This window comes from Hyperolius riggenbachi, chromosome 12 (assembly GCF_040937935.1).
Source record: "Hyperolius riggenbachi isolate aHypRig1 chromosome 12, aHypRig1.pri, whole genome shotgun sequence".
NCBI lineage: Eukaryota > Metazoa > Chordata > Amphibia > Anura > Hyperoliidae > Hyperolius > Hyperolius riggenbachi.
This window is the reverse complement of record NC_090657.1, coordinates 235,245,439-235,270,200: the sequence shown is the minus strand read 5'-3', so window position 1 is coordinate 235,270,200 and position 24,762 is coordinate 235,245,439. Positions and strand designations below refer to the sequence as shown.

The window sequence follows — 24,762 nt, the reverse complement described above, 5'->3', positions numbered from 1 at the left end:
ATCGGACCGTATAAGAAATTGGAATGGCATGTAGTGTGCAAGAGGCCTCAGGGTGATTTTACAAGGGGCAACCACAGACTAAATCATTTATAAATGACAAGGGTAAAAGAAAATAAGCAATTATTCACGTTACTAGTGACCTTAGCCCATTTAAAAACGGGCTAGGCCTGTTAGTAATCCGCCGTGTGCGCACACACCGCCAGCCATGATTATGACCAGGGCCGGCCCGCTCATGAGGCGGGGTGAAACATTTGCCTCAGGCGGCAAATCTGGGGGGGCGGCACCTGCCTCTGCATGGACGCTGGGGCCGCCCGCCGAGCTGGAGGGGTAGCTGGCAGAAAGGGGGTATTGGGCCTAGCGGCGGGGAGGGGGGTCGGACCCCCCCTCCCTCGTCTGGGTCCCCCCCTCCCTCGCCTGAGTCCCCCGATCTGCGCTCCTCCTCCAGCGTAAAGTACAAGGCAGCCAGCGTGCATATGACGAAGAGGCAACGGGCGGGGGAATCACTCACCTCTTCCGCGTTCCATCGCGTGCTCCACTGACGTCACTTCCGGCAACGCCGCCCACTGTATTGTAAGTGGACGGCCTTGCAGGAAGTGACGTCAGTGGAGCGCACGATGGAACGCGGAAGAGGTGAGTGATTCCCCCGCCCGCTGCCTCTTAATGATATGCACGCTGGCTGCCTGCGCCTGGTACTTTACGCTGGAGGAGGAGCGCAGATCGGGGGACCCAGGCGAGGGAGGGGGGAGTCCGACCCCCCTCCCCGCCGCTAGGCCCAATACCCCCTTTCTGCCAGCTACCCCTCCAGCTCGGCACTCCCCACCCCACGGCTGGGGGGGGGGGGGGCGATTTTTTAGAATCTTGCCTCAGGCGGCAAAAAGTCTAGGGCCCGGCCCTGATTATGACTGATTCCCAGTCTGATGCCTGTCCTTGTGGCTGGAACGTGTACTGGTTATGGGCTCTGCCTCTGACACAGGAGACCTGGGTTCAAATCTCAGTGCCCCCCATTAGCGGATAACCCCCAGCAGCACAGAGGAGATCGGATACAATGGAGAGTCAGATCATACTATCAGCCATTGACACCCTATTCCCCCTGAGGCCTTAGATCTGTTGTGTTTCTATTAGTACATTAATGGGTAATATCGCCATGTCTTTACTCAAACATCCCGGGGCTGGGTGCCGGCCATGTGCAAACAGAGTAACCAGGACTCTGTGCGTAACACACCCCGGGCCAGCCGGCTGACAATAGACACAGCACTGCAGACATTGGTTGCTACAAACAGTATGACAATGGCGGCCGGGGGAATGGCTGTCTATAGAATGAAACGCTGTGACATTGTCACACACAAAGCAGGGCTGACTCAGGCTTTTAGCAGCAAAGGGTGTGTGACACAGGCGACAATACATTCCATCACAGCACCCAAACGCTCCTAGTCAGCCAATAACAGGCAATGTAAATTCTCATGCGATCTACACTGCATATAGTTCATGGGCACTGAGACAAAGTCACAGAGAGGAGGAGCACTAGAAAGTGAATGGTAAACACATCAAGTACCACCTGGGCCCTCTCTGCTCCTGGGCCCCATAGCAGCTGCTATGGCTGCAACCGCTATTGCTACGCCATTGGCAGCCTCCATATCCCTCTCATTTCAGTTTACCCATACACATATCGATTTTCCCATTCGATTCCCTACTGATTCAATTACTCTGATCGAATTGGATAGGAACTGATTTCTTTAAATAACCGATCAATACAATTTAAATTAATTTTGCCTGAAAAATCGATTTAACCTATCGGCCAGACTGGATGGAAAATGTAGGTTGATTGGGGGCGGGGCAGGAGCGGGGGTGGATAGACGGCCCGCAGTGAAACGCTGCAGTTTGATCGATTTTCAGAGGATTCTGGATTCCATTAAAAATTGATGTGCTGCGTGTGATAGGAATCGATTCCTTATGAACCGATTTCACTGGGAAAGGAATCGATCATTCTGGAAGATTGTGTGGAAATCTACACGTGTATGACCAGCTTTCCCTCACCCGGATATGGGGCTAAAGGCGGAGCTATAAACACGAGCCTCCTACGCACACCAGATAAAAGTGCGATTAGAAAACGACCCACAGACGGGCGCCAAAGTGCTCAGCAGAGAGCTTCCCAACCAAGTGACACTATAGTCCTGACCTAGGCTACTTAGCTATGCAGAATTCTCCTCCCAGAGCATTCTAGGAGACCAGGTGTTATTTCTGCTAGCTTCAGAACTCTCAGTCAACAAACATTCCGCGTGGCTCACCTGTCAGGACTAAAGATGACGCTACTTATGATAAATGTCAGAATGTAAATCAGGGTAAGGAAAGCTGTTACAACAGGCAAACACTCACGAAATAATTTATAAAATAACATTGTAAAAAAATATTCATCACATTATTTTCCCTATGTTTAATTTTTAAGGTTTGTACACATTGAATGGAATCCGCCGCCAGGATGATCGTCCTGTAGGATTTTGTCCAAAACAATAACGAACTGTGTGATGATGTCAGCAGACCGGCTCGCTAACTGTCTGAGCAGCTGTCTCCTGATGAAGCAGGATTGTGGCCTGCGAAACGCGCTGCACCTCGGAGATCGTAATAAATGTGATTTACAGGGACGCTCTTTATTCTGTTTTTCTTCAAGGGAGGTAAGTCCACCAAACTTCCCCCTTTTAAACGGATTTTAATCGTTTTTATCCTTGTTGGCGCATCTCTGTATACAAAGAGCACCTAATGAGCTCATTGTTGTTATGCTTACCCAGCTGCCTTAGCAATTGAACTGGACACCCCGTGTAACATGTTGGTAGAGCACTCGCGCCTTATACTGTTCTCCTGACAATGATGCGTGATCAGTGGTCTTGAACTCTTGCACAGGACAGAAGGAAAACAGAGAGAAATGCACCCTGTGTGTATTTAGAGAGTTTAGCCTATTTCCCCCTCATCTGTGACAAAGCACAAGTTGTAATTTGATCTCTCAGCTGTGTCAGCTCAGGGATCTCCTCTGCCTTGGCAGAGTAGCTAATTTCTAAACAGACAGAGGCGCTTAATTTGAATCCTTGTGCAGCTTGTTTGATACTCCTCCCTGTATTGCCTGATGAAGCGGGGTTGAACCTGCGAAACGCGTTGCATTTCTTTTTGGAGTTCCTAATAAATGTGTTTGACTGTCTGAATCGCAGTCGTTGTCTTGTCTGCTTGAGGGAGGTAAGACCACCACTTCCTCCTTCAATTTTGCCATTTAAGTTGGTTTTTAAGCTCATTTAATCTGATCTTATACTTTTGGCGTCTCTGTTCATTATATACAATCATCTGTGACAAAGCACAAGTTGTAATTTGATCTCTCAGCTGTGTCAGCTCAGGGATCTCCTCTGCCTTGGCAGAGTAGCTAATTTCTAAACACAGGATGCTAACCCTATGTCTGCTTCCATGAAAGCAGGAAGTAGGCACACTGCAGATTTATTGCAGGATTTGTATCAGCTGTAACAAATAATTGTTTTTCTTTAAAGGTTATTATGCTGTTGCTTTGCTTGGTAGGAGGGCTTTTTGGTCTCTTTTATCCCCCTATACCTTCACCCCGGGCTGCTTGGTTACTCTGTTATGCTGTTGCTTATGTTTTACAGCAGAGAGGAAGTTCTGAGTTCAGGTCTGCTGGTGACCGTTATTGTGTGTATACGGACCTTTATAATCAATATCTCCCATGACTCGTTACAAATGAGCCCCTTTAGCACCTTGTTGTGTAGTGGAATGCTGGGAGGCATTCCTTGCGGTCACAGCGCATTCCTCAGCAGCAGGGACAGGTGTCAGGGTGACACCCCCCCCCCCCTCCCCCAGCGGTGTAGGCAGGTCAGGCTGTACCATCTGTGCACCATCAGTCACTAGTCTGTGTGCCGGGCTGCCCAGAGGAATGTGCCCACTGCCAAACTTCCACGCCACAAACATGCATGTTATCCCTGCTGCACACCATGCAACTTCCTGCCAGATCCACAGGCTGAATCTATAATATCCAATATGTCCGATCTGCTACTGATCTATAACAGGATCGATTGTCAGATCATTACTTCAAAAAAATCAATCCCGTTATCGGTTGGGAGCAGATCGGACAGGTCCAAAATGATTGCATCAACTCCTTGATCTGACATGTAGTTGCATTACCACAGGCTCACAGCGATCTACTGATCACTACAGTGGTCTACTGACCATCAGAATGATCTTCTGACCCCATTTATAATTTACTGATCCTGACAATGATCTACTGACCCCAGAATTATCTACTGATCCTGACAATGATCTACTGACCCCAGAATTATCTACTGATCCTCACAATGATCTACTGACCCCCAGAATGATCTTCTGATCCTCACAATGATCTACTGACCCCCAGGATGATCTACTGATCCTCACAATGATCTGCTGACCCCCAGAATGATCTACTGTCCCCTTTATGATCTACTGATCCTCAGAATGATCTACTGACCCCTACAATGATCTATTGACCCCTTTATGATCTACTGATCCTCACAATGATGCACTGACCCCCAGAATGATCTGCTGATCACCAGAATGATCTACTGACCGTCTTTGTGATCTACTGATCCTCATATGTATCTATTGATCCCCAGAATGATCTACTGACCACCTTTGTGATCTACTGACCCCCTTTGTGATCTACTGATCCTCACAATATTCTACAGATCCCCACAGGCCACACAGTGATCTACTGATCCCAAAGTGATGTACTGATGCCCACAGTGATCCACTGATTTCCATAGCGATCTACTGATCTTTAGAAGCCTTGCAGCAATTTACTGATCAGCGCGCTTCAGGGATGAATAAGAAGTCGTATTTCTGGAGGCTCCACCCACTACGAAATCCAAGCCAGGAAGGGATTAAGGTGAGATGGGGCACTAGGCAAGATAACACTTATTGCCTGTGTCAGCTCAGGAAACTCCCCTGCTAGGGCAGAGCAGCTAACTTGTAAACACAGGATGTTAACCCTATGCCTGCTTCCACGAAAGCAGGAAGTAGACACACTGCAGATTTATTGCAGGATTTGTATCAGCTGTAACAAAGAAATGTTTTTCTGTAAAGGTTATTATGCTGTTGCTTATCTTTTAGAGCAGAGAGGAAGTATGGAGTTCAGGTCCGCTTTAAAACTAAATTATCGTGAATACTTTCTGTTATAGGGCGCGTTTCCACTTGTGCGGTGCGAATCACCGCGGTAAAAATTCGCATGGATGACGCTGTATGCGAATTTAACCATGGCAGTGCCGGTGTGCATTTCCATGCGAATTTGCATGAAAATTCGCATACCAAAGCCGCAGGCGATTTCCCTATTAAATACATTAGCGGTGATTCGCATGCATTCCACACGCAGGCGAATTCTGAGGGCTCTGCCGTGCAGAAAAATCCTGCACAGAAACACGCTCAGGAAAACTGACAAGTGGAAACAGGCCCATCTACTTGTATTGGCTGTGCGAATCTGCATGCAGGAAACGCATACAGATTCACGATAGTGGAAACGGACCCTTAAAGTGTACCTGTCGGGCATAAAATCAAAAGTCAATTCATTACTTTTCTTCTGAGATAGTAGATGGCTGACAGGTCCTCTTTAAGAAGGCTGATTATACTCTGCTAAGCCCCATCCACACGGTAACATTTTCCGTCAGATCGACGGATCTATTCGATCATTTCCGACCAGACCGATCGGAGTCCAATCGATTTTCTTATCGATTTTGGGTACTTAACACAAATTCAATTGCAAAATCGATCGGAAACAATTTGGACGTCTACACACGAAGCAATTTCTTATCAGATCACTGGTCGATCTGATGGAAAATTGTACCGTACAGATGGAGTTTTATGCTGGGTGCACACAATACGTTTTTCTGCTCGATTTTCCACCCGATCAATTTTTCCGCAAGATTATCTTATCTTCCGCTGGTATTTCTTATCTTTTTCCATTCACTTCTATGAGGAATCGAGCGCAGAATCGATCAGAAGGAATATCGGATATGTCGGAAATTATCTATCCAATCCATCTATCGAGAGGAAAAACGTATGTCAGCATAGGAAGAATTGCAGTATGTATGGGCAGCTTAGCACATCAGACTCCATGTGGACACCTCCTGGGCTGACTTGGTCCTGAGCCCTGACTGTGGCTGATGCAGATCAGACCTCCAGCTCTGTCAGTTAGCAGAAGCAGAGATGGGAGGTCAGGCCTGCATGGATCAGCTCACCTTGCTCTGGCCTTCCTTGGATAATTACATAATCCCTGGATAGCTCATGGTGACCCAGAACCAGGAGGTCACTGAAGGCCACCATGCTGGAAGGCCGGGGTGACAAGAATGGCCATTAGTAGGTCATTGTGTCTGTGTTGGCGGGCCTGTTCCTCTGGTAACTACCTGTGGATTAGTGTTGTGTCAATAATGGGATGTGCTGAATGTTTGTCTGTATCCTCCAGACCAGCTCAGGAGAGTTTGCTGGAGAGTTCCCTGATTGCTCTGGGATTAGGTGACCATCCCAATCCAAACACTGAGCAGACACTTCAATACAACCAAAGCCCCAGGGAGGGGCTGGAATGCCATAGAGCGAAATCTCAGCACAAAATGCTTTACCTCCAGTGTGCTAAACCTTCAGACGAAAGACACAGAGAGTCCAAACGTTCAGCCACTGGACACCAAGAGACCAATGGCAGGAGACACCTACAAGGGCGTAACTACAATTCATGACCCCCTCCCCCGGCGAAAGTTTGATGTCTTCGCCCAAAATGCTCACACCACTTCCCTTGCCTCTCCCTTGGTGCCCCCCATGGCCTGGCGGCCCCTCTCACAAGGGTCATAAGACAAGTGTGGTCATCATCATGATCTCCACACCCCTAACAAGTGTAACCACAAAACTCCTGATCTGAAGTATAGTCCCCTGTATCCGAGGAAGGGAAGGGAAGTAGGTGGTTGGTGCCCCCCCCCCCCCCCTCTTCCCCCACCCCAAGTTCTGGGACCCTCTGTGATCGCGCAGGGACTTCTCCCCTCTAGTTTTACCTAGAGACCAAAGTCTGGGGACACGGCGAGAGAATGATGTCTGGGAACACCTAAAGACCATAGTCTGGAGACAACTAAAGACCCAAGTCTGGGAAGCTGGGACACCTAGAGACCGATGTCTAGAGACATCTACAGAAAAAAAGTCTGGGGACACCAAGACTGGGAAATGGGGACACCTAGACAACAACATCTGGTGACACCTAGAGACCAAAGTCTGAGGACATCTAGAGACCAAAGTCTGAGGACATCTAGAGACCAAAGTCTGAGGACATCTAGAGACCAACGTCTGAGGACATCTAGAGACCAACGTCTGAGGACATCTAGAGACCAACGTCTGAGGACATCTAGAGACCAACGTCTGAGGACATCTAGAGACCAACGTCTGAGGACATCTAGAGACCAACGTCTGAGGACATCTAGAGACCAACGTCTGAGGACATCTAGAGACCAACGTCTGAGGACATCTAGAGACCAACGTCTGAGGACATCTAGAGACCAACGTCTGAGGACATCTAGAGACCAAAGTCTGAGGACATCTAGAGACCAAAGTCTGAGGACATCTAGAGACCAAAGTCTGAGGACATCTAGAGACCAAAGTCTGAGGACATCTAGAGACCAAAGTCTGAGGACATCTAGAGACCAACGTCTGAGGACATCTAGAGACCAACGTCTGAGGACATCTAGAGACCAACGTCTGAGGACATCTAGAGACCAAAGTCTGAGGACATCTAGAGACCAAAGTCTGAGGACATCTAGAGACCAAAGTCTGAGGACATCTAGAGACCAAAGTCTGAGGACATCTAGAGACCAAAGTCTGAGGACATCTAGAGACCAAAGTCTGAGGACATCTAGAGACCAAAGTCTGAGGACATCTAGAGACCAAAGTCTGAGGACATCTAGAGACCAAAGTCTGAGGACATCTAGAGACCAAAGTCTGAGGACATCTAGAGACCAAAGTCTGAGGACATCTAGAGACCAACGTCTGAGGACATCTAGAGACCAACGTCTGAGGACATCTAGAAACCAAAGTGTGGGGACACCTAGAGACCAATGTCTGTGAACACCTAGAAACCAAAGTCTGGGGACACCTAGAGACCAATGTCTGTGAACACCTAGAAACCAAAGTCTGGGGACACTTAGAGACCAATGTCTGAGGACATCTAGAACTCACAGGTGTTCTTTTATACAGTCCTTCATAGAGGGTAATCGATCAACCAGAAAATCTGGGCAGTGCCGTTGTCCCCTGTGCAGGATCAGGAATGAGATGGCTGGCATAGATTGGGAAAGCCTACAGAGACGAGATTATTTCATGAATAAAGTTGAGCTGCAAATTATTCCCAGTTGTATGCAAATTGAATGTAAACTGTGTGCAACTAAAGCTGAGTACACACGTACGATAACGATCGTTAAAAAACGAACGATAACGACAATCGGAACGATAATCGTGCGTTCAAAAAGTGTGAACGATCGTTTTTGTGAACGATAACGATCGTTATCGTTCAATCGGACCGATCCAACCCGGCGGATTTTTTCGAAAGATAATCGTTCAATCGTTGCAGTGTGTACAAAGATCGTCCGATAACGCATGTTCTTATTGCCTGTCATAACGTCACTTCCGTTTGCGCACGCATTTTTTAATCGTTCGTCGTTCAGTACTTTATACTTATATCGTTCACGTGTGTACACAATCGTTCATTACGAACGATCTTTTCCGTCTAATTTGAATATCGTGTAAACGTCACGAATCGTTCGTAACGAACGATCTTTATCGGACGTGTATACGAACCTTTAGACCTGGGCTGGTCAGAACCAGCAGGGAGTGGGTTTAATTGGCCCAACTCCACGTTGCATATCATTTGCAATAAATGTGCATGCAAGTCAGAATTATTTTCATCTCTTTGACCATCGCTGATCAAGGTAGATCTGTATGTTCATCTCTGATCACCACTGACCTGAACTGCCCATAAACTATCAGATAACAGGATAATCTCAGGTTGTCTGGAGGAATTTTAAGGTTGTCCATGAAGGCGTCAAGCTTCTGATAAGCACAAAATGCCTGGTTTGGTCTAGCGAATGTGTTTAGTGTTTATGTGGGGTTGTGAGAATAGATGCCTGCCAAGCAGGGGCGTAACAATAGACCCTGCAAGGGATGCAGCTGCAGGGGGGCCCGGAAGCCACAGGGGGCCCCGTCTTGAGAGACTGACAACTAGGGGCATGGAGAGAAAAAATGTTCTGCTCTCTGCACAATTGTTCTAATGACTGCATCTGCTCAGCCAGTGATAAGTAATCATAAAAAGTTTTGCAGACAAAGATTTGTAGACCGTCCCCATTCAGTGTGCAGCAGGGTCTTGTGTACATCACCCAGCCCCCTTGGTGGGAGGGGGCCCCATCCAAAGTTTCGCAGGGGGGCCCAGTAATTTCTAGTTACGCCCCCTACTGCCAAGGGACCATTCTTCAGGAAAATTACGAATGTACAAAATATATTCCAATCAATAGTGTTTCCAGCAGAGTTAGCTTCCCCCTCTCCTCTCATCCTCCAATAACAATCCATATTCACCTTTAAAGTGGACCTGAACTGGACAAAAGGAAAACGTAGAGAAATGCACCCTGTATGTATTTAGAGAGTTTAGCCTGTCTAATCCCCCCTCATCTGTGACTAATCACACGTTTTAATTTGATCTCTTAGCTGTCAGCTCGGGAATCTCCTCTGCCATGGCAGAGTAGCTAATTTGTAAGCACAGGATGTTAACCCCATGTCTGCTTTCATGAAAGTAGGAAGTAGACACACTGCAAATTTCTTGCAGGATTTGTATCAGCTGTAACAAAAAAAATGTTTTTTTTTCCTGTAAAGGTTGTTATGCTGTTGTTTATCTTTTAGAGTAGAGAGGAAGTTCTGAGTTCAGGTCCAAAAGGGCAAACATACTACACAGTGCTGTACAATAAAAACCCTGAGTGCATAACAGTACAAACTGTGAGAGGAGGAGAGGACTTGCCCGACCAAGCGTTAGCCCCGGACGCCCGGCACTTCAGTGTCGCCCATAAAGTCTTTGTTCCATAATCAGGGTGACAGTGTGGGGAGCGAGTGTTGTACAGACACACTATCAGCTATAGCTGTGCAGCAGGTATTGCTTCATGGCAGGGCGGATAAGTATGAACACAATGGGCTTGTCTGTTGCTCTTTGTTTAGCTGCAGCGGACCATTACACAATATCTTTGGGTAGCTGTACACACACTAGGCTCTTAGCGCTGCATGTATGAGGGTGTATAGGACAGGTAGGTCACTGTTGGTTGACACCACCCTGTAATGGTGATCTGATACGTCTTATAGCGACCAACTGGCCTCCAGCGTCACTGCACAGCCTTGGAAGGAACGTGGCTGCATTTTTCTGGATTGCATAAGACTAAAGAATAACATTTTATCTTGTAATGAATTCTATGTCAGCAGTTGCTTAGCAAAGGTTTGGCACACAGACTGCCACAGGAGACCGAATCTCCACATCTCCTAGTGAAAGCACAGAACAATGACTATGTCGTCATCTGAAAGTGACAGTACATATTTTAAAGATAACATGTAAAAACTTATTTTGGAAGAAATCTCTAAAATATTGATTTAGGGCCGTATAGTTTTTCGCACACCGCGTTTCATCCAGGTAAAGCGCTTTCCTCAGGTTTATACGGTCTAATTTCTGCAGCTTGGGAGTTTTCAGCGCTCCAAATTTCCCCGCTTATGGCTCATTGTTGTTGGCTGATGGTGTAATGGTTAAGGGCTCTGCCTCTGACACAGGAGACCAGGGTTCGAATCTCGGCTCTGCCTGTTCAGTAAGCCAGCACTAATTCAGTAGGAGACCTTTGGCAAGTCTCCCTTACACTGCTACTGCCAATAGAGCGCGCCCTAGTGGCTGCTGCTCTGCTCTGGCGCTTTGAGTCCGCAAGGAGAAAAGCGCAATATAAATGTTATTTGTCTTGTCTTGTCTTGTCTTGTTGTAACATTTGTCTGTAAGCCCCATACACACACTCAACAGCAGTCTTTATGCTGGATCCACACGGTGCGTTCGCGCACTCGATTTCCCGCTCGATTCCCGTCGATTTGTTTATTTCCAACATGTCCGATTTGGATTTCGATGGATCGTTAGGTCGTTTCGCATGCAAAGTATGCCGAATCGACCTAACGATCCATCGAAATCCAAATCGGACATGTTGGAAATAAACGAATCTACGGGAATCGAGCGGGAAATCGAGTGCGCGAACGCACCGTGTGGATCCAGCATCAGGCCCTTACAACTTTTCTTGTGAAACACCTAAAAAAAAAATCTCTTGCTATTGTTCAAGCAGCTGACAAGACTGATAAGAAGTCAATTTAACATTTGGATTGACTTCTTATCACTTCTTGACTTCTTATCAGTCTTATCAGCTGCTTGAACAATAGAACAATATTTTTTTTAGGTGTTTCACAAGAAAAGATGTGAGAGCCTAAAATACCACTGTTGAATGTGTGTATGGGGCTTAAGCCATTTTTCCTGCACCTATCAAGTGAAAAGCTACTAAAAGAGTAGGTAAGAAAACTAATATCAAACTTTGGTAAATTCCGGACAAGCTACGGTATTCTAAATACACTTTACTTGTTAGTGGTTGAAAAAGGAAGAACAAATTCAGGAGAAAAGTTACTGTATCAGGATCACTATTTGCAAATCCTTCATTCCTTATTTTACCCTTCTTGGGCACCTCTCCTGAAGTTGTCTTGGTATATACTGTATTTTTTGGACTATAAGACTAATTTTTTCTCCCCCAAAAGTAGGGGGAAAAAGTCACTGTGTCTTATAGTCCAAATGCAGGGAGTTCCTGACTTGTGAACGCCTCTCGGTACGAACCTCCAACCCGCCGCAATATTGGGGATTCCCTGTACTGGAGCACACAGGGGGACACAAAGGGGCATAGAGGACGACACAAGGAGGACAGAGGCAGACACATGGGGACACAAAGGGGCATAGAGGGGGACACAAAGGGGCATAGAGGACACAAAGGGGACAGAGGAGGACACACAGGGGGACAGAGGAGGACACAGGGGGACAGAGGAGGACACACAGGGGGACAGGAGGACACATGGGGGACAGAGGAGGACACAAGGGAGTAGGAGGAGGACACAGGGAGACATAAGAGGTACAAAGGGGACATAATCTACAAGATGCCCCTTCACTATGGATGCACCAGGTTTAGTATATAATTTTTCCCCTGGTTTCTGTCCTCTAAACCTAGATGTGTCTTATGGTCAGGAGCATCTTATAGTCCGAAAAATACAGTGTATATAAGTAACATGCTACTCTAAGCTTGGTTAACCCATTTTTCCCCTCCCCCCTTCATCTGTACATCACTGTTTCCTTCTAACAGGTAAGGGTGTCATTTCAGGGACATACCCTGTAAAAAAAACCCTCTAAATAATTGGCTCACCTGTAGAGGTCCTTCTGTTTCGGTGAGGGCTCTTTCCAAACGTCTCTTGATTTCTGACAAAGCATTAGTCTCACCAATCATCTGGTCGATCTCATGAATGATCTCTGATTTCCAAAAAGAAATGTCATTGGCCCGTTCCCCCAAGTCCTTACTGGTGTCACTCTGAACCCTCCTGGTCTTCTGGTCCTTCTCCTGTATGAGTCGGCTGGTGTCCACCCTCAGCCTCTCCGCGCTGCGTCTGGAGGACTCGGACTCTCTGTAATTGCTCTCGTTAGACTTGTACCAGTCATCGGGGGAGTACCGGGTGAAAAGTGCAGTTCGGTTGGCGGCAAAGGGCAAGATCTGAGCGGGGCTTAGGCCGGGAGCGCTCTTGGTGAGCGGTGCCAACGTTGGGGTGGTTGAGGCTACTTTGTAGTAGGTGCTGGGTCTCCAGGGAAGACTCAAGCTGTGGCTCAGTGTATAGTGGGGGAAGCGGTTCTTGTAGCTGGAGGCCATTGTGGAGATGGCCGGCAGGAAGTTGGTCGGCGTTGGCCTAGGCCGAGCATAGGTAGATGTCAGGGTTGAACCCAGAATCTCCATGCTGGATGGAGTGGAGTCACCACTATCCTCTGCAAGACAAAGACGGTGGAGAATGAATGAGGTGGTTTAAATCCTGACAGTTTATAATTAATTAACGATGTTGGTAGCAACACTCATGAGTCAGTTACACCATCACCGGCATTGCCGGGCACAAGACAGACCAACAAAGGCACATCAGAATCTGAGCCATGCACAACAATAGACCTCTGGCATGCAACCTCACAGGCTTTGGGGAATCATTGCTGTAATTGCTGTGTAGTAAACCTATTATTCCCAGCTCTATAACAGTGTATATTATGTACAGTATTTCACCTTATCTTGCCTTTTCTGTACTTTCTCACCTCCTGATCTCAATATGTTTTTTGTTTTGAGGATAATTGTATTTATAAACATGAACTCCTCCTGTCCATCATTTTCATCTGTGGTCAGCGAAGTGGCCAATCAGAGACAGTCTTTTTTACACCTCTGTTATTAACCGAATGAATCTGTGTACACTTCGCAGGCTCAGAGCTGCACTAAACGGAACCTGAGGTGAGAGACATATGGAGGCTGCCATATTTATTTCCTTTGAAAGTGACACTGAAGCGAAAACGACATGATATAATGAACTTTAGTGTGGATCATTAACTGAACATTAATGAGTATCATGTTTTTAATTTCCGTTATATAACCTTTTTTTTTATAAAATTGCATCATTCTGTCATATTTGCTGTTTACAAACTGCACTCTGCATTTTAAGCTAGGAAACAGAGCAGAGCTATTGATTCTTTGAAATTCCCTGCATTAAAATCTTATCTGAAGTTGTCTTTCACTGTTTCCTTGATGTGCTTCAGAAAATAGCACTGCTCTCTGACTTAAGGGGCCCATACACCTAACGATTTTCCCGCCGATATACAGCCGTTTCGATCACAGTGATCGAAACGGCTGTGAAATAGCAGCGCACACCGCTGACAGAATGATCGATTTCCGTCCGAAATCGATCGTTCCCGTCGATTCCCATCGACCCATCCGTGCAGAAGATTTTTCTCGGTCGCCGGCGGGTCGGGAGTGCGTCGTTAGCGGCGTTCGAATGCCCGACGACCGACGCAATACAGCGGGTAATACATTACCTTCTCCAGCCGGCGCGAGTCCCCTGGTCTTCTCCGCTTCGGGCTCCAGAGCTACACAGAACTTCCTATCCCGGCAGGATGTTTAATCAGTTGAGCGCCCTCTACTGTTTAAACTTACCCTGGACAGGAAGTTCAGTAGCCGGAGCGGAGAAAAAGAAGACAGCGGTGACAGGGGACTCGCGCTGGCCGGAGCAGGTAATGTATGCGGGCGGCAGCAGCTCCACAGATCGTGATCGGTTTCAGGCTGAAATCGATTGACAATCTGTTTGATCAGAGAGGGATCGTATGGCCACCTTTACTGCAGATTCAGAGGGATCTATCTGTTGGTTGGATCTGATGGCAAATCGACCAGTGTATGGCCACCTTAATTTAGCCAGGGAGCTCAGAGAAGCTCTTGTGCATAGATAACAACTGAACTCATCCTGTATTGGAAACAATATGAAACTCTTTTCTTCGCTACCAATGTTCTATTTTTTAGCTGTACTACACATACAGATCATCTCACTAATATTATAAATGCGAAAGTTTGGATGTTTGTTATTCAATCACACAACAATGGCTGAACGGATTTGAATGAAATTTGGCACACACATAGTACATTACCTGGAATAACATGTAGGATACTTTTTATCCCCATAACCAAAAAGTGGGCGGAGACAAATACAAATTTCACGGGGAAATGTAAACTGCAGCTATTCTTACACTGTTAAAGAGAACCCGAGGTGGGAATTACTTATACTATTGGGGCACAGAGGCTGGTTGTGCACACTAAGACCAGCCTCTGTTGCCCCATCGTGTGCCTCCATGTCCCCCCTGCTCGCCGCTATAGACCCCGCAGTGCTGGCGACACGCAGCGTGTTGCCAGCTCAATGTTTACCTAAGCGCTGTGTGTCAGCGCTGCTCCCCCGCCTCCTCCGTATCGGCGCACCCGCCCGTGTCCCTTCCCTACCGCTGATAGGAGGGAAGTGACGCGGGCGGGTAGCGGCAATGCGGAGGAGGCGGGGGAGCGGCGCGGACAGACAGCGCAAGGTAAATATTGTGCTGGCAACACGCTGCGTGTCGCCAGCACTGCGGGGTCTATAGCGGCGAGCAGGGGGGACATGGAGGCACACGATGGGGCAACAGAGGCTGGTCTTAGTGTGCACAACCAGCCTCTGTGCCCCAATAGTATAAGTAATTCCCACCTCGGGTTCTCTTTAATGGTAGGGTTCTCACACTTTGCACAGTTGGTCACTGGGTGACTGGGATGAATATTCAGAAAAGTGGGTGGAGCCTACAAAAGCCAATCAAAATTCATCTATTGATTTTCAAGGGGAATATATAATTGCTGCCATTCTTGTACTGATAATGGCACAAGCCTCAAACCTGCTACAGTTGGTCATTGGGTGACTGGGGTTCAAATTCAGAAAAGGGGGTGGAGCCACAAACAGCCAATCAGATTTGTTTCATTTCAATGCAAATGATTGATGCCAAAGACGACAAAGCTCACAAACTTGGTCATTGAATAATTGTGTGTTAGGGTTAGAAAAAGTGGGCGGAGCCAACACCAGCCAAATACATATCCGGGCAATGCCGGGCCATCAGCTAGTTATATCATAAGTTTATTTTCACTTCACTATCATAACTTTATTTTCACTTATTTTCACCCTTAAGGCTTCTTGCAGACCAAGACGTTGCATTAGGTGCCACGTTAAGGTCGCATAACGTGCACCTAACACAACGTATGGTGCTGCAAGAGCCGACGGTAGAGTGAGCCGCGTTAGGCGGCTCGATTCCTATAAGGTCTCCCAGAGTGGCGCTGATTGGCTGGCGGGACCACGTGATGCGGAGCGAGACACTCCGCATCACGTGGTCCCGCCGGCCAATCAGCGGCCGCCAGTGCAGTGAATATTAAGTAGCCATGTGCGCGGCTACTGTAGCTGGCTCTCCCCGCCTCCTCTCCGCCCCCCACTGAGCATGTGCAAACAGTCTAACGCGGCTATAGCCGCTCTAACGCCGTAGCATGCTGCACTTTCCGGAGAACGTGCAGCGTTACATGTAACGCAACGTGGGCTGTGTGAACAGCCCACTTGTGTTACATTGCTGTGCGTTGGGGGAGCGTTACAGGCTGCACTAACGTGCGCCTGTAACGTCTTGGTGTGTAAGCAGCCTTAAACATTGGAGGTTGCCTGGCTGACCAGCTGATCCTGTGCCTCTAATACGTTTAGCCATAACCCCTGAACAAGCATGCAGCAGATCAGGTGCTCTGACTGAAGTCAGACTGGATTAGCTGCATGCTTGTTTCAGGTGTGTGATTCAGCCACTACTGCAGCCAAAAGAGATCGGCAGGACTGAAAGCATTGCACATAGTCCTCCGTGTCTTATAGACAGAAGATGATAACCTGTTAGTGTGAATGTTTATGGTTAGATTTATATCAGCATTGGTCATCTGGGTGGAAATTTATAAGTTTGTATAATCTCCCTGTATTGATGTGGGTTTTCTCCTGAAGCTCTGGTTTCCTCCCACAACCAAAACTCATAGTGGTAGAATAACTGGCGTCACACAAATGTATCTGTAAACTATGATAGGCCAGTTAGACGGTGAGCTGATGTGAGGGGCAGCAAGGGGAGAGTAGGTAAGTGTACAGTAAGAATAGCCCCCTCCCCCCATTCATTGGCTCCTCCCTCTGGATTGCAGCATGCACATTATACTATAAAGCCTCCACTAGGGGGCTGATAGTGTTATTGCCCCAATGCTGATGACCAGCCCCCTAGTGGATGCTGCATAGTAACATATGAAGAAGTTACTATATAGGAACCCTAGAAGGTGTTACCATACAGACGTTTTAAATGGAGGAATCCCATAACTGGTGCCACAGACAGCAGTAAAGATCTGGAGGAAGAACAATTTCTCATCAGATCAATCATTTCCAGCATGTCCGTTCTGCTCCCGATCGATAACTGGATCGATTTTAGATCACTACTACACAAAATCGATCCCGTTATTGTTACCGGAAATTATGGTTTCGACCCATCGATCTGGTGGGAAATTGCATCGTGTGGAATAGAGTCATAAAACGTCTCTCCAGGATTATCTATCCTAATCATTATAAAAACATTTTAAGCATGCTATATGCAAAAATTTAACATGAAAAAAGTAATGCCAATTTAAAGAGGAACTGTAGAGAAAATACAACATTAATTTATAATTTATTTAATCAGTGTTTCCCATTCTAAAAAAAAAATATCCTTCTACCTGATTTACATTCTAAAATGTATCACCGGTGGTGACATCTTTACTGCTGGCAGTTGATGTCTGCGGAATGTTTGTTTCTGAGAACTCCACAGCCAGCGTAAAATATACCTGGTCTCCCAAAATTGCTCTGGGGGTGAGAATTCCAGATAGTTAATCAGCCTAGGCCAAGCATCAGTGGGAGGGCGGAGCTACATACTAATATACAGCAATATATAGATATAGGAAGCTTTTCTGATGCTGAAGCCAGGAAAATAATAATTGACTGCGTTCTACTAGATGTCACTACAGTGCCTCACAAATGTGACATGGAGGCTGCCATATTTATTTTCTTTTAAGCAATACCAATTACCTGGCAGTCCTGCTGATCCTCTGCCTGTAATACTTTTAGCCACAGCCCCTGAACAAGCATGCAGCAGATCAGGCGTTTCTGACATTGTCAGATCTGACAAGATTAGCTTCATGCTTGTTTCTGTTGTGATTCAGACATTACTGCAGCCAAATAGACCAGCAGGGCTGCCAGGCAACTGGTATTGTTTAAAAGGAAATAAACGTGGCAGCCTCCATATCACTCTCACTTCAGTTATCCTTTAAGTTAATAAGGTTTATTGGTAGTACTATATACTGTATACTCGAATGTAAGTCGACCTTGTCTATAAATTGACCCCAATATTCAACCCTCTTATAAGCTGGATTTTTTTAATGACTCAAGTATAAGTCTACCCAGCAAAGTTAATGGCTGCCCTTGGAGGAGGGGCTAATGACTGAACTGCGTACATTATTGCAGCCACTAACCCCTCCTGTCCCCCCCAAGTGCAGCCAATACCTCCTCTAAGCCCCCAAGTGCTGCAATTATTCACTCCCCTTCCTGCAGCCCAGCACCCCCCCACACACACACACACACACACACACCTTTCCTTGCTAATTGTTGTGGCCAGAACTGTCACACCTGTTTGGCATTTCCTTTCCTCAAAGTATCACTTACTACTGGGTAAATTGCTGCAAATGGGAATGTCACTATTAGTACACACATTACCCCTTGTGCTCAGTGTTGCCCATGACTCCTATAAATTGACCCCTATACTTTTATGAAATGAATCAGACCTAAATTTCTAGACTTATACTTGAGTATATAGAGTAAGTTTTTTGCTGAAAAGATATGGAATAAATATAGTTACTAATATATGTGATAATTAGATACGGTAATGTGTTGTGAATCAGACCCCAGTCTTGCCTGCTATTTATTCCCTCAAGAAATAATTTAACCCTTCGGAATGTGAACGCTTCAAACCACCAATCCAGTGCAGAGAAATGTTTGGGTAAAATAACGTGAGCATCTCGATCGCAGCTGTAACGTTTAAAGCAATCTCAGGTTCATATTACCCGGGGTGAAAGCGTCTCCTGTGGTAAATCTCCCCCTCGGAGTGGAGGATTTTGCGGCCCACAATAGACTGGGATGGTGATAGCTACAATTACGCGCTGATAAAAAGCGTGTCAGTGCTTATTAATCCTGTGCAATGCTGAGATAATAAGAGATCGAGTTTCTCCTCTCGTTTTACAGTCTCCCTCCTGATTTGCTGGCCACCCACAGGGATCACCGCGCTCCCAGCGCTGAGACCGGCGTTCAGAACAGCGAGAACATCTCCTATAAATACTGTGTAACCTGACAATACCACTGCGAGCTGTGTACTGAGCAACAGCGTACGCTCCTATCCAGCATGCTGGGAGGGGGAGGCTATACCTTCGGTCTCTGCTAGTGACTCTCTCTTCTGAATCACCCTCGCCACCTCCTGCCTGCAGGATTTCTCAAGTGCTTCTCCCCTCCTCTGGAACTCACTTCTCAAATCTGCTTGACACTCCCCAACCTTTAAAGGGAACCTGAGAGGGAAATGGAGGGCGCCATATTTATTTCCTTTTAAAACAATGCTAGTTGCCTGGCAGTCCTGCTGATCGTTTAGACAACAGTAGTGTCTGACTCACTGACCTGAATGTAGCTATTCCTTTTTGGCTGGGGGCACCCTTTCCAGAATCGCAGGTGTTTTTCGGGAGTGCACAACTGAAAAAAAACCTGCATGCAATTCTGCAAAGTGCGCTTCTAGCCAAAAAAAACATCTGATTTGCATGCTTGTTCAGGGACTGTGGCTACATGTATTAGAGGCAGAGGATCAGCAGGACAACCAGGCAACTGGTATTATCTAAAATTAAATAAATATGTCAGCCCACATTCGCTCTCCGAACCTAAATTTCAGCAAACGCCAGTTTATGTGTCCAACCGGATAAAATATTGTTATGGGCTAGGGGCCCTCTTTTTGTTTTTTAAGATTATCAAAGAAAGTTTAAAATCCAGTGATGGATAGGGAGTTTCAGAGTGACAGTACAAGATGTTTTATAGAGGTCAGAGCACAAGAACTGGATGTTTTGTGGTTCTTTTAAAGGACACCCGAACTAATGGCCCATACTCACGGGCTACAATTGTCGCCGCAACCATGTGGCATGCGCGTGTTGCAGCGACAGGTCGCCCATGAGTATGGCTCGCGCACCCCGAACCGTCGCTCCTGTCGCCAGGCGATTGGCACGGTCAATCGCCTGGCTACAGTCGCTGCCGCAACTTCGCCGCAACTGTCGCTAGTCCGCGTGTGTATGCGGACTAGCGACAGCAACCTATAGCCATCACACGGAGCTTCCGGCGGGGGGAGGTACGTCGGCAACAGCTTCCGCCGCATCGCTAATCCCTCTGCTGCTGTGTGTATGCGGAGGGACCCGGCGACGTGCTGTCGCTGGTCTGTCGCGCACACGCTCCCGTGTGCTAGCGACTTGCGACAAATGTTGCCCGTGAGTATGGGCCATAAGGCCTGGAATCCATTACAAATCGCTAGCGTTTTTAAGTAGCGTTTTGTAGGCGATTTCATTCAGTGTTTTCCGGCGATTTTAAAAAGTGTAAGCTTCTTGCCGGCAATTGTGATAGCGATTTGCGATTAGTGTTTCTAATTGGTCCTTTCAAATGATTTTAACGTCTATTACAGTTTGCAGTAATTTAAAACCGCACACAAATTGCTATGTGTAGTGATTCATGAGCGATTTGCCAGCGCTTCAATATATTACATTAAAGCGCAAACGCTCCCAAGATGCTACATGTCCTGCCATTGTGATTTTGCTAATCGCATTTGTTATATGGAATTTGTTATATTTATTTACATTGGCAGAGTGTTTAGGGAAATCGCTAGCGATTTAAAGCGCTCCCTAAATGCTCAAAAAAGCTCTCTAGTGGGTTCCAGCCCTAAGGGCCCTTTTCCACTAGCAATCGCTAGCGTATGCGCTTTTCTAAAAATCGAATCGTGGTAGTGGATATGACCTACCGCGATTCCTATGTTGTTTAGCAAACCCTAGCGATTTTAAAATCGCTAGTGTTTTGCGATTTTGCGATTCAACAACCACAATCACCTCTAGTGGAAAAGGGCCCTGAGAGGGATAGGGAGGCTGCCATATTTATTTCCTTTTAAACAATACTAGTTGCCTGGCATACTGCTGAGCTTACTGACTTCAGTAGTATCTAAATCCCACACCAGAAACAAGCTTAGGCCTGGTGCACACCAAAAACCGCTAGCAGATCCTCAAAATGCTAGCAGATTTTGAAACGCTTTTTCTTCTTTTTCGGCAGCGTTTCAGCTAGCGTTTTGCGGTTTTGTGAAGCATTTTTGATGTAGTAGATTTCATGTATTGTTACAGTAAAGCTGTTACTGAACAGCTACTGTAACAAAAAACGCCTGCAAAACCGCTCTGAACAGGCGTTTTTCAGAGCGGTTTACGGTTTTCCTATACTTAACATTGGAGGCAGAAACGCCTCCGCAATCCAAAATCTGCAGCAGCCCAGGAGTATGCGTTTCTGCAAAACGCCCTACCGCTCTGGTGTGCACCAGCCCATTGAAATACATTACCCAAGCGGATTCCGCACCCGCAAGCGGATCGCAAACCGCAGCCAAACCGCTCTGGTGTGCACTAGGCCATACAGAAAATCTTGTCAGATTTTTGTCAGGAACATCTGATCTGCTGCATGCTTGTTTAGGGTCTATGGCTAAATGTATTAGAGGCCGAGGATTAGCAGGATAGCCAGGCAACTGGTATTGTGTAAAAGGAAATAAATATGGCAGCTTCCATATCCCTCTCACTTATTTAGCCTGACAGTTCCTTTAGCCTGAATAATTAAGCAAAGCTGAGTAACCAATCAGGTTTGCGTTTCCCTGGGTTGCTAGTGTGGAGATGAGAGCTGTTGTCTGATTGGTCACTATGGCTCCTGTGGTATGACCACATGTTAGGGAGGTAGGCATGGCAACCCCTGACCGCACTATAGCCTGAGATCAGCCTGGACTAATGAATTAAATATGGGCTCATTTGTTCAAACAAAATGCTAACCCGACACTATCCTCCCACGGATGAATGCAATCACATTGGGCTGAAGAGCTGACACTCTGCCACCTGAGGACACCATAAGGGCAAAAGACGATGTGCACAGATGTTTATAGATTTTTAATTACTGATTGGTTGTTTACTAATTTTGAGAGATGTAAAATATGTATGCTATCAGTTCTCTTCTTTTTACTTTTCATTGACTGTTTATTGCAGAGTATTCAGCGCAACGCTGGCACAATGTACAACTTATCTGCTCTGCTCCGATCCTGTTTTCACAGGGAACAGAATGCATTTCCCAATGTCAACCTAGCCTTAGCAGTGAGACAGGGAACAGCATGCAGGCAGTAATGGGGAATAGCATGCAGACAAGTAGACAGGGAACAGCATGCAGGCAGTGATGGGGAATAGCATGCAGACAAGTAGACAGGGAACAGCATGCAGGCAGTAATGGGGAATAGCATGCAGACAAGTAGACAGGGAACAGCATGCAGGCAGTAATGGGAAATAGCATGCAGACAAGTAGACAGGGAACAGCATGCAGGCAGTAATGGGGAATAGCATGCAAACAAGTAGACAGGGAACAGCATGCAGGCAGTGATGGGGAATAGCATGCAGACAAGTAGACAGGGAACAGCATGCAGGCAGTAATGGGGAATAGCATGCAGACAAGTAGACAGGGAACAGCATGCAGGCAGTGATGGGGAATAGCATGCAGACAAGTAGACAGGAAACAGTATGCAGGCAGTGATGGGGAATAGCATGCAGACAAGTAGACAGGAAAGTATGCAGGCAGTGATGGGGAATAGCATGCAGACAAGTAGACAGGGAACAGCATGCAGGCAGTGATGGGGAATGGCATGCAGGTAGTGATGGGGAATAGCATGCAGACAAGTAGACAGGGAACAGTATGCAGGCAGTGATGGGGAATAGCATGCAGACAAGTAGACAGGGAACAGCATGCAGGCAGTGATGGAGAATAGCATGCAGACAAGTAGACAGGGAACAGTATGCAGGCAGTGATGGGGAATAGCATGCAGACAAGTAGACAGGGAACAGTATGCAGGCAGTGATGGGGAATAGCATGCAGACAAGTAGACAGGGAACAGCATGCAGGCAGTGATGGGGAATAGCATGCAGACAAGTAGACAGGGAACAGCATGCAGGCAGTGATGGAGAATAGCATGCAGACAAGTAGACAGGGAACAGCATGCAGGCAGTGATGGGGAATAGCATGCAGACAAGTAGACAGGGAACAGTATGCAGGCAGTGATGGGGAATAGCATGCAGACAAGTAGACAGGGAACAGCATGCAGGCAGTGATGGGGAATAGCATGCAGACAAGTAGACAGGGAACAGTATGCAGGCAGTGATGGGGAATAGCATGCAGACAAGTAGACAGGGAACAGCATGCAGGCAGTGATGGGGAATAGCATGCAGACAAGTAGACAGGGAACAGTATGCAGGCAGTGATGAGGAAAGGCATACAGGTAGTGATGGGGAATAGCATGCAGGCTGGACTAGGACTCACATGAAAGCAGTGATAGGAATAATATGCAGACAATGATAGGGAACAGTATGCAGGCAGAGAATATCATGCAGACAGTGATGGGGAATAGTATGCAGGCAGTTGCAGGAAACAGGATGCAGACAGAGATGGAGTACTTTCCTGAAGGCAGTAATAGGGATAATATGCAGACAGGCAGTGTCAGGGAATAGCAGGCAGACAGACGGAATGGTATGCAGACAGACAGTGGCAAGGAACAGCACACAGGCAGTGATAGAGACAGTGATGGGTGACTTACCTGCAGACAGGTAGACAGCAGATCTCTCTCCCCTGCAGGCAGTGATAGGGAGCAGTATACAGACAGGCAGTGATGGGGAGCAATATGCAGGCAAGCAGTATGCAGTGATAGGGAGCAGTATGCAGGCAGGCAGTGATGGGGAGCAGGCAGGCAGTTACAGGGAACAGTATGCAGGCAGGCAGTGATGGGGAGCAGTAAGCAGACAGTGATAGGGAGCAGTATGCAGACAGGCAGTGATGAGGAGCAGACAGGCAGTGATGGGAAGCAGGCAGGCAGTGATAGGGAGCAGTATGCAGGCAGGCAGTGATGAGGAGCAGACAGGCAGTGATGGGAAGCAGGCAGGCAGTGATAGGGAGCAGTATGCAGGCAGGCAGTGATAGGGAGAAGTAAGCAGGCAGGCAGTGATAGGGAGCAGTATGCAGGCAGGCAGTGATAGGGAGAAGTAAGCAGGCAGTGACAGGGAGAAGTAAGCAGGCAGTGATGGGGATGGAGGACTCACCTGCAGACAGGCAGACAGCTGATCTCTCTCTCTCTATCACCTGCTGGCAGCACCTCTGAGCATCTCTCCTAAGCTTGCCGTTCCTGGCACAGCACCAGCCTCTCCCGGACTGACACTCCTCTCAGCCAGTCAGCGGTCAGCCCTGCTAGAGCGGGGCGGGGTCTCTCTGACAGCTGGCCAGTGGCGGGGAGGCTGGGCGGGGCCGAGTGTCAGAGCCGTGTATGGGAAAAGGAGGTTGCCATGGACGCACTGTCCCTAGCAACCAGAGCTGCAGCTCACATGGAGAGCTTGCTGGGGGGTGAGAGAGACAAGACTGGGCAGGAATGGGGGGTCCTGGTCAGCTGATCTGTCACTCATGTCACTGAGCTGCCTGCACTCATACATCATCATCCAGCTCACTGGCATTGCTGTACAGCAGGGAGTCCTGACACCAGGCCAGCCTCTCTCTACACATGCCCACTGGGGTGCCACTGCCTCCACATGCATGCAAATTGTATGCAGCATGGAGCCCTGACACCAGCCTCTCTCTACACATGCCCAATGGGGTGCCACTGCCTCCACATGCATGCAAATTGTATGCAGCATGGAGACCTGACACCAGCCTCTCTCTACACATGCCCAATGGGGTGCCACT

General features: G+C 47.3%; 1 protein-coding gene and 1 long non-coding RNA gene across 2 annotated transcripts in view; one reads left to right on the top strand and one right to left on the bottom strand.

The window, feature by feature from the left end:
- Positions 1–4,871, top strand: part of LOC137542296 (uncharacterized) — a 119,792-nt gene extending 114,921 nt beyond the window's left edge. The window contains exons 2-3 of the long non-coding RNA XR_011025393.1: positions 2,444–2,669; positions 4,710–4,871. This is a non-coding gene — a long non-coding RNA (uncharacterized lncRNA). The remainder of the gene's footprint in view (positions 1–2,443; positions 2,670–4,709) is intronic.
- TEKT3 (tektin 3) overlaps positions 1–24,246 on the bottom strand; it is a 52,541-nt gene extending 28,295 nt beyond the window's left edge. Inside the window, exons 1-2 of the mRNA XM_068264103.1 lie at positions 24,129–24,246; positions 12,501–13,108 (exon numbers count right to left, since the gene is read on the bottom strand). Coding sequence (XP_068120204.1) covers positions 12,501–13,079 — 579 coding nt within the window. The 5' untranslated portion in view covers positions 13,080–13,108; positions 24,129–24,246. The remainder of the gene's footprint in view (positions 1–12,500; positions 13,109–24,128) is intronic.
- Positions 24,247–24,762: the final 516 nt, after the last annotated feature.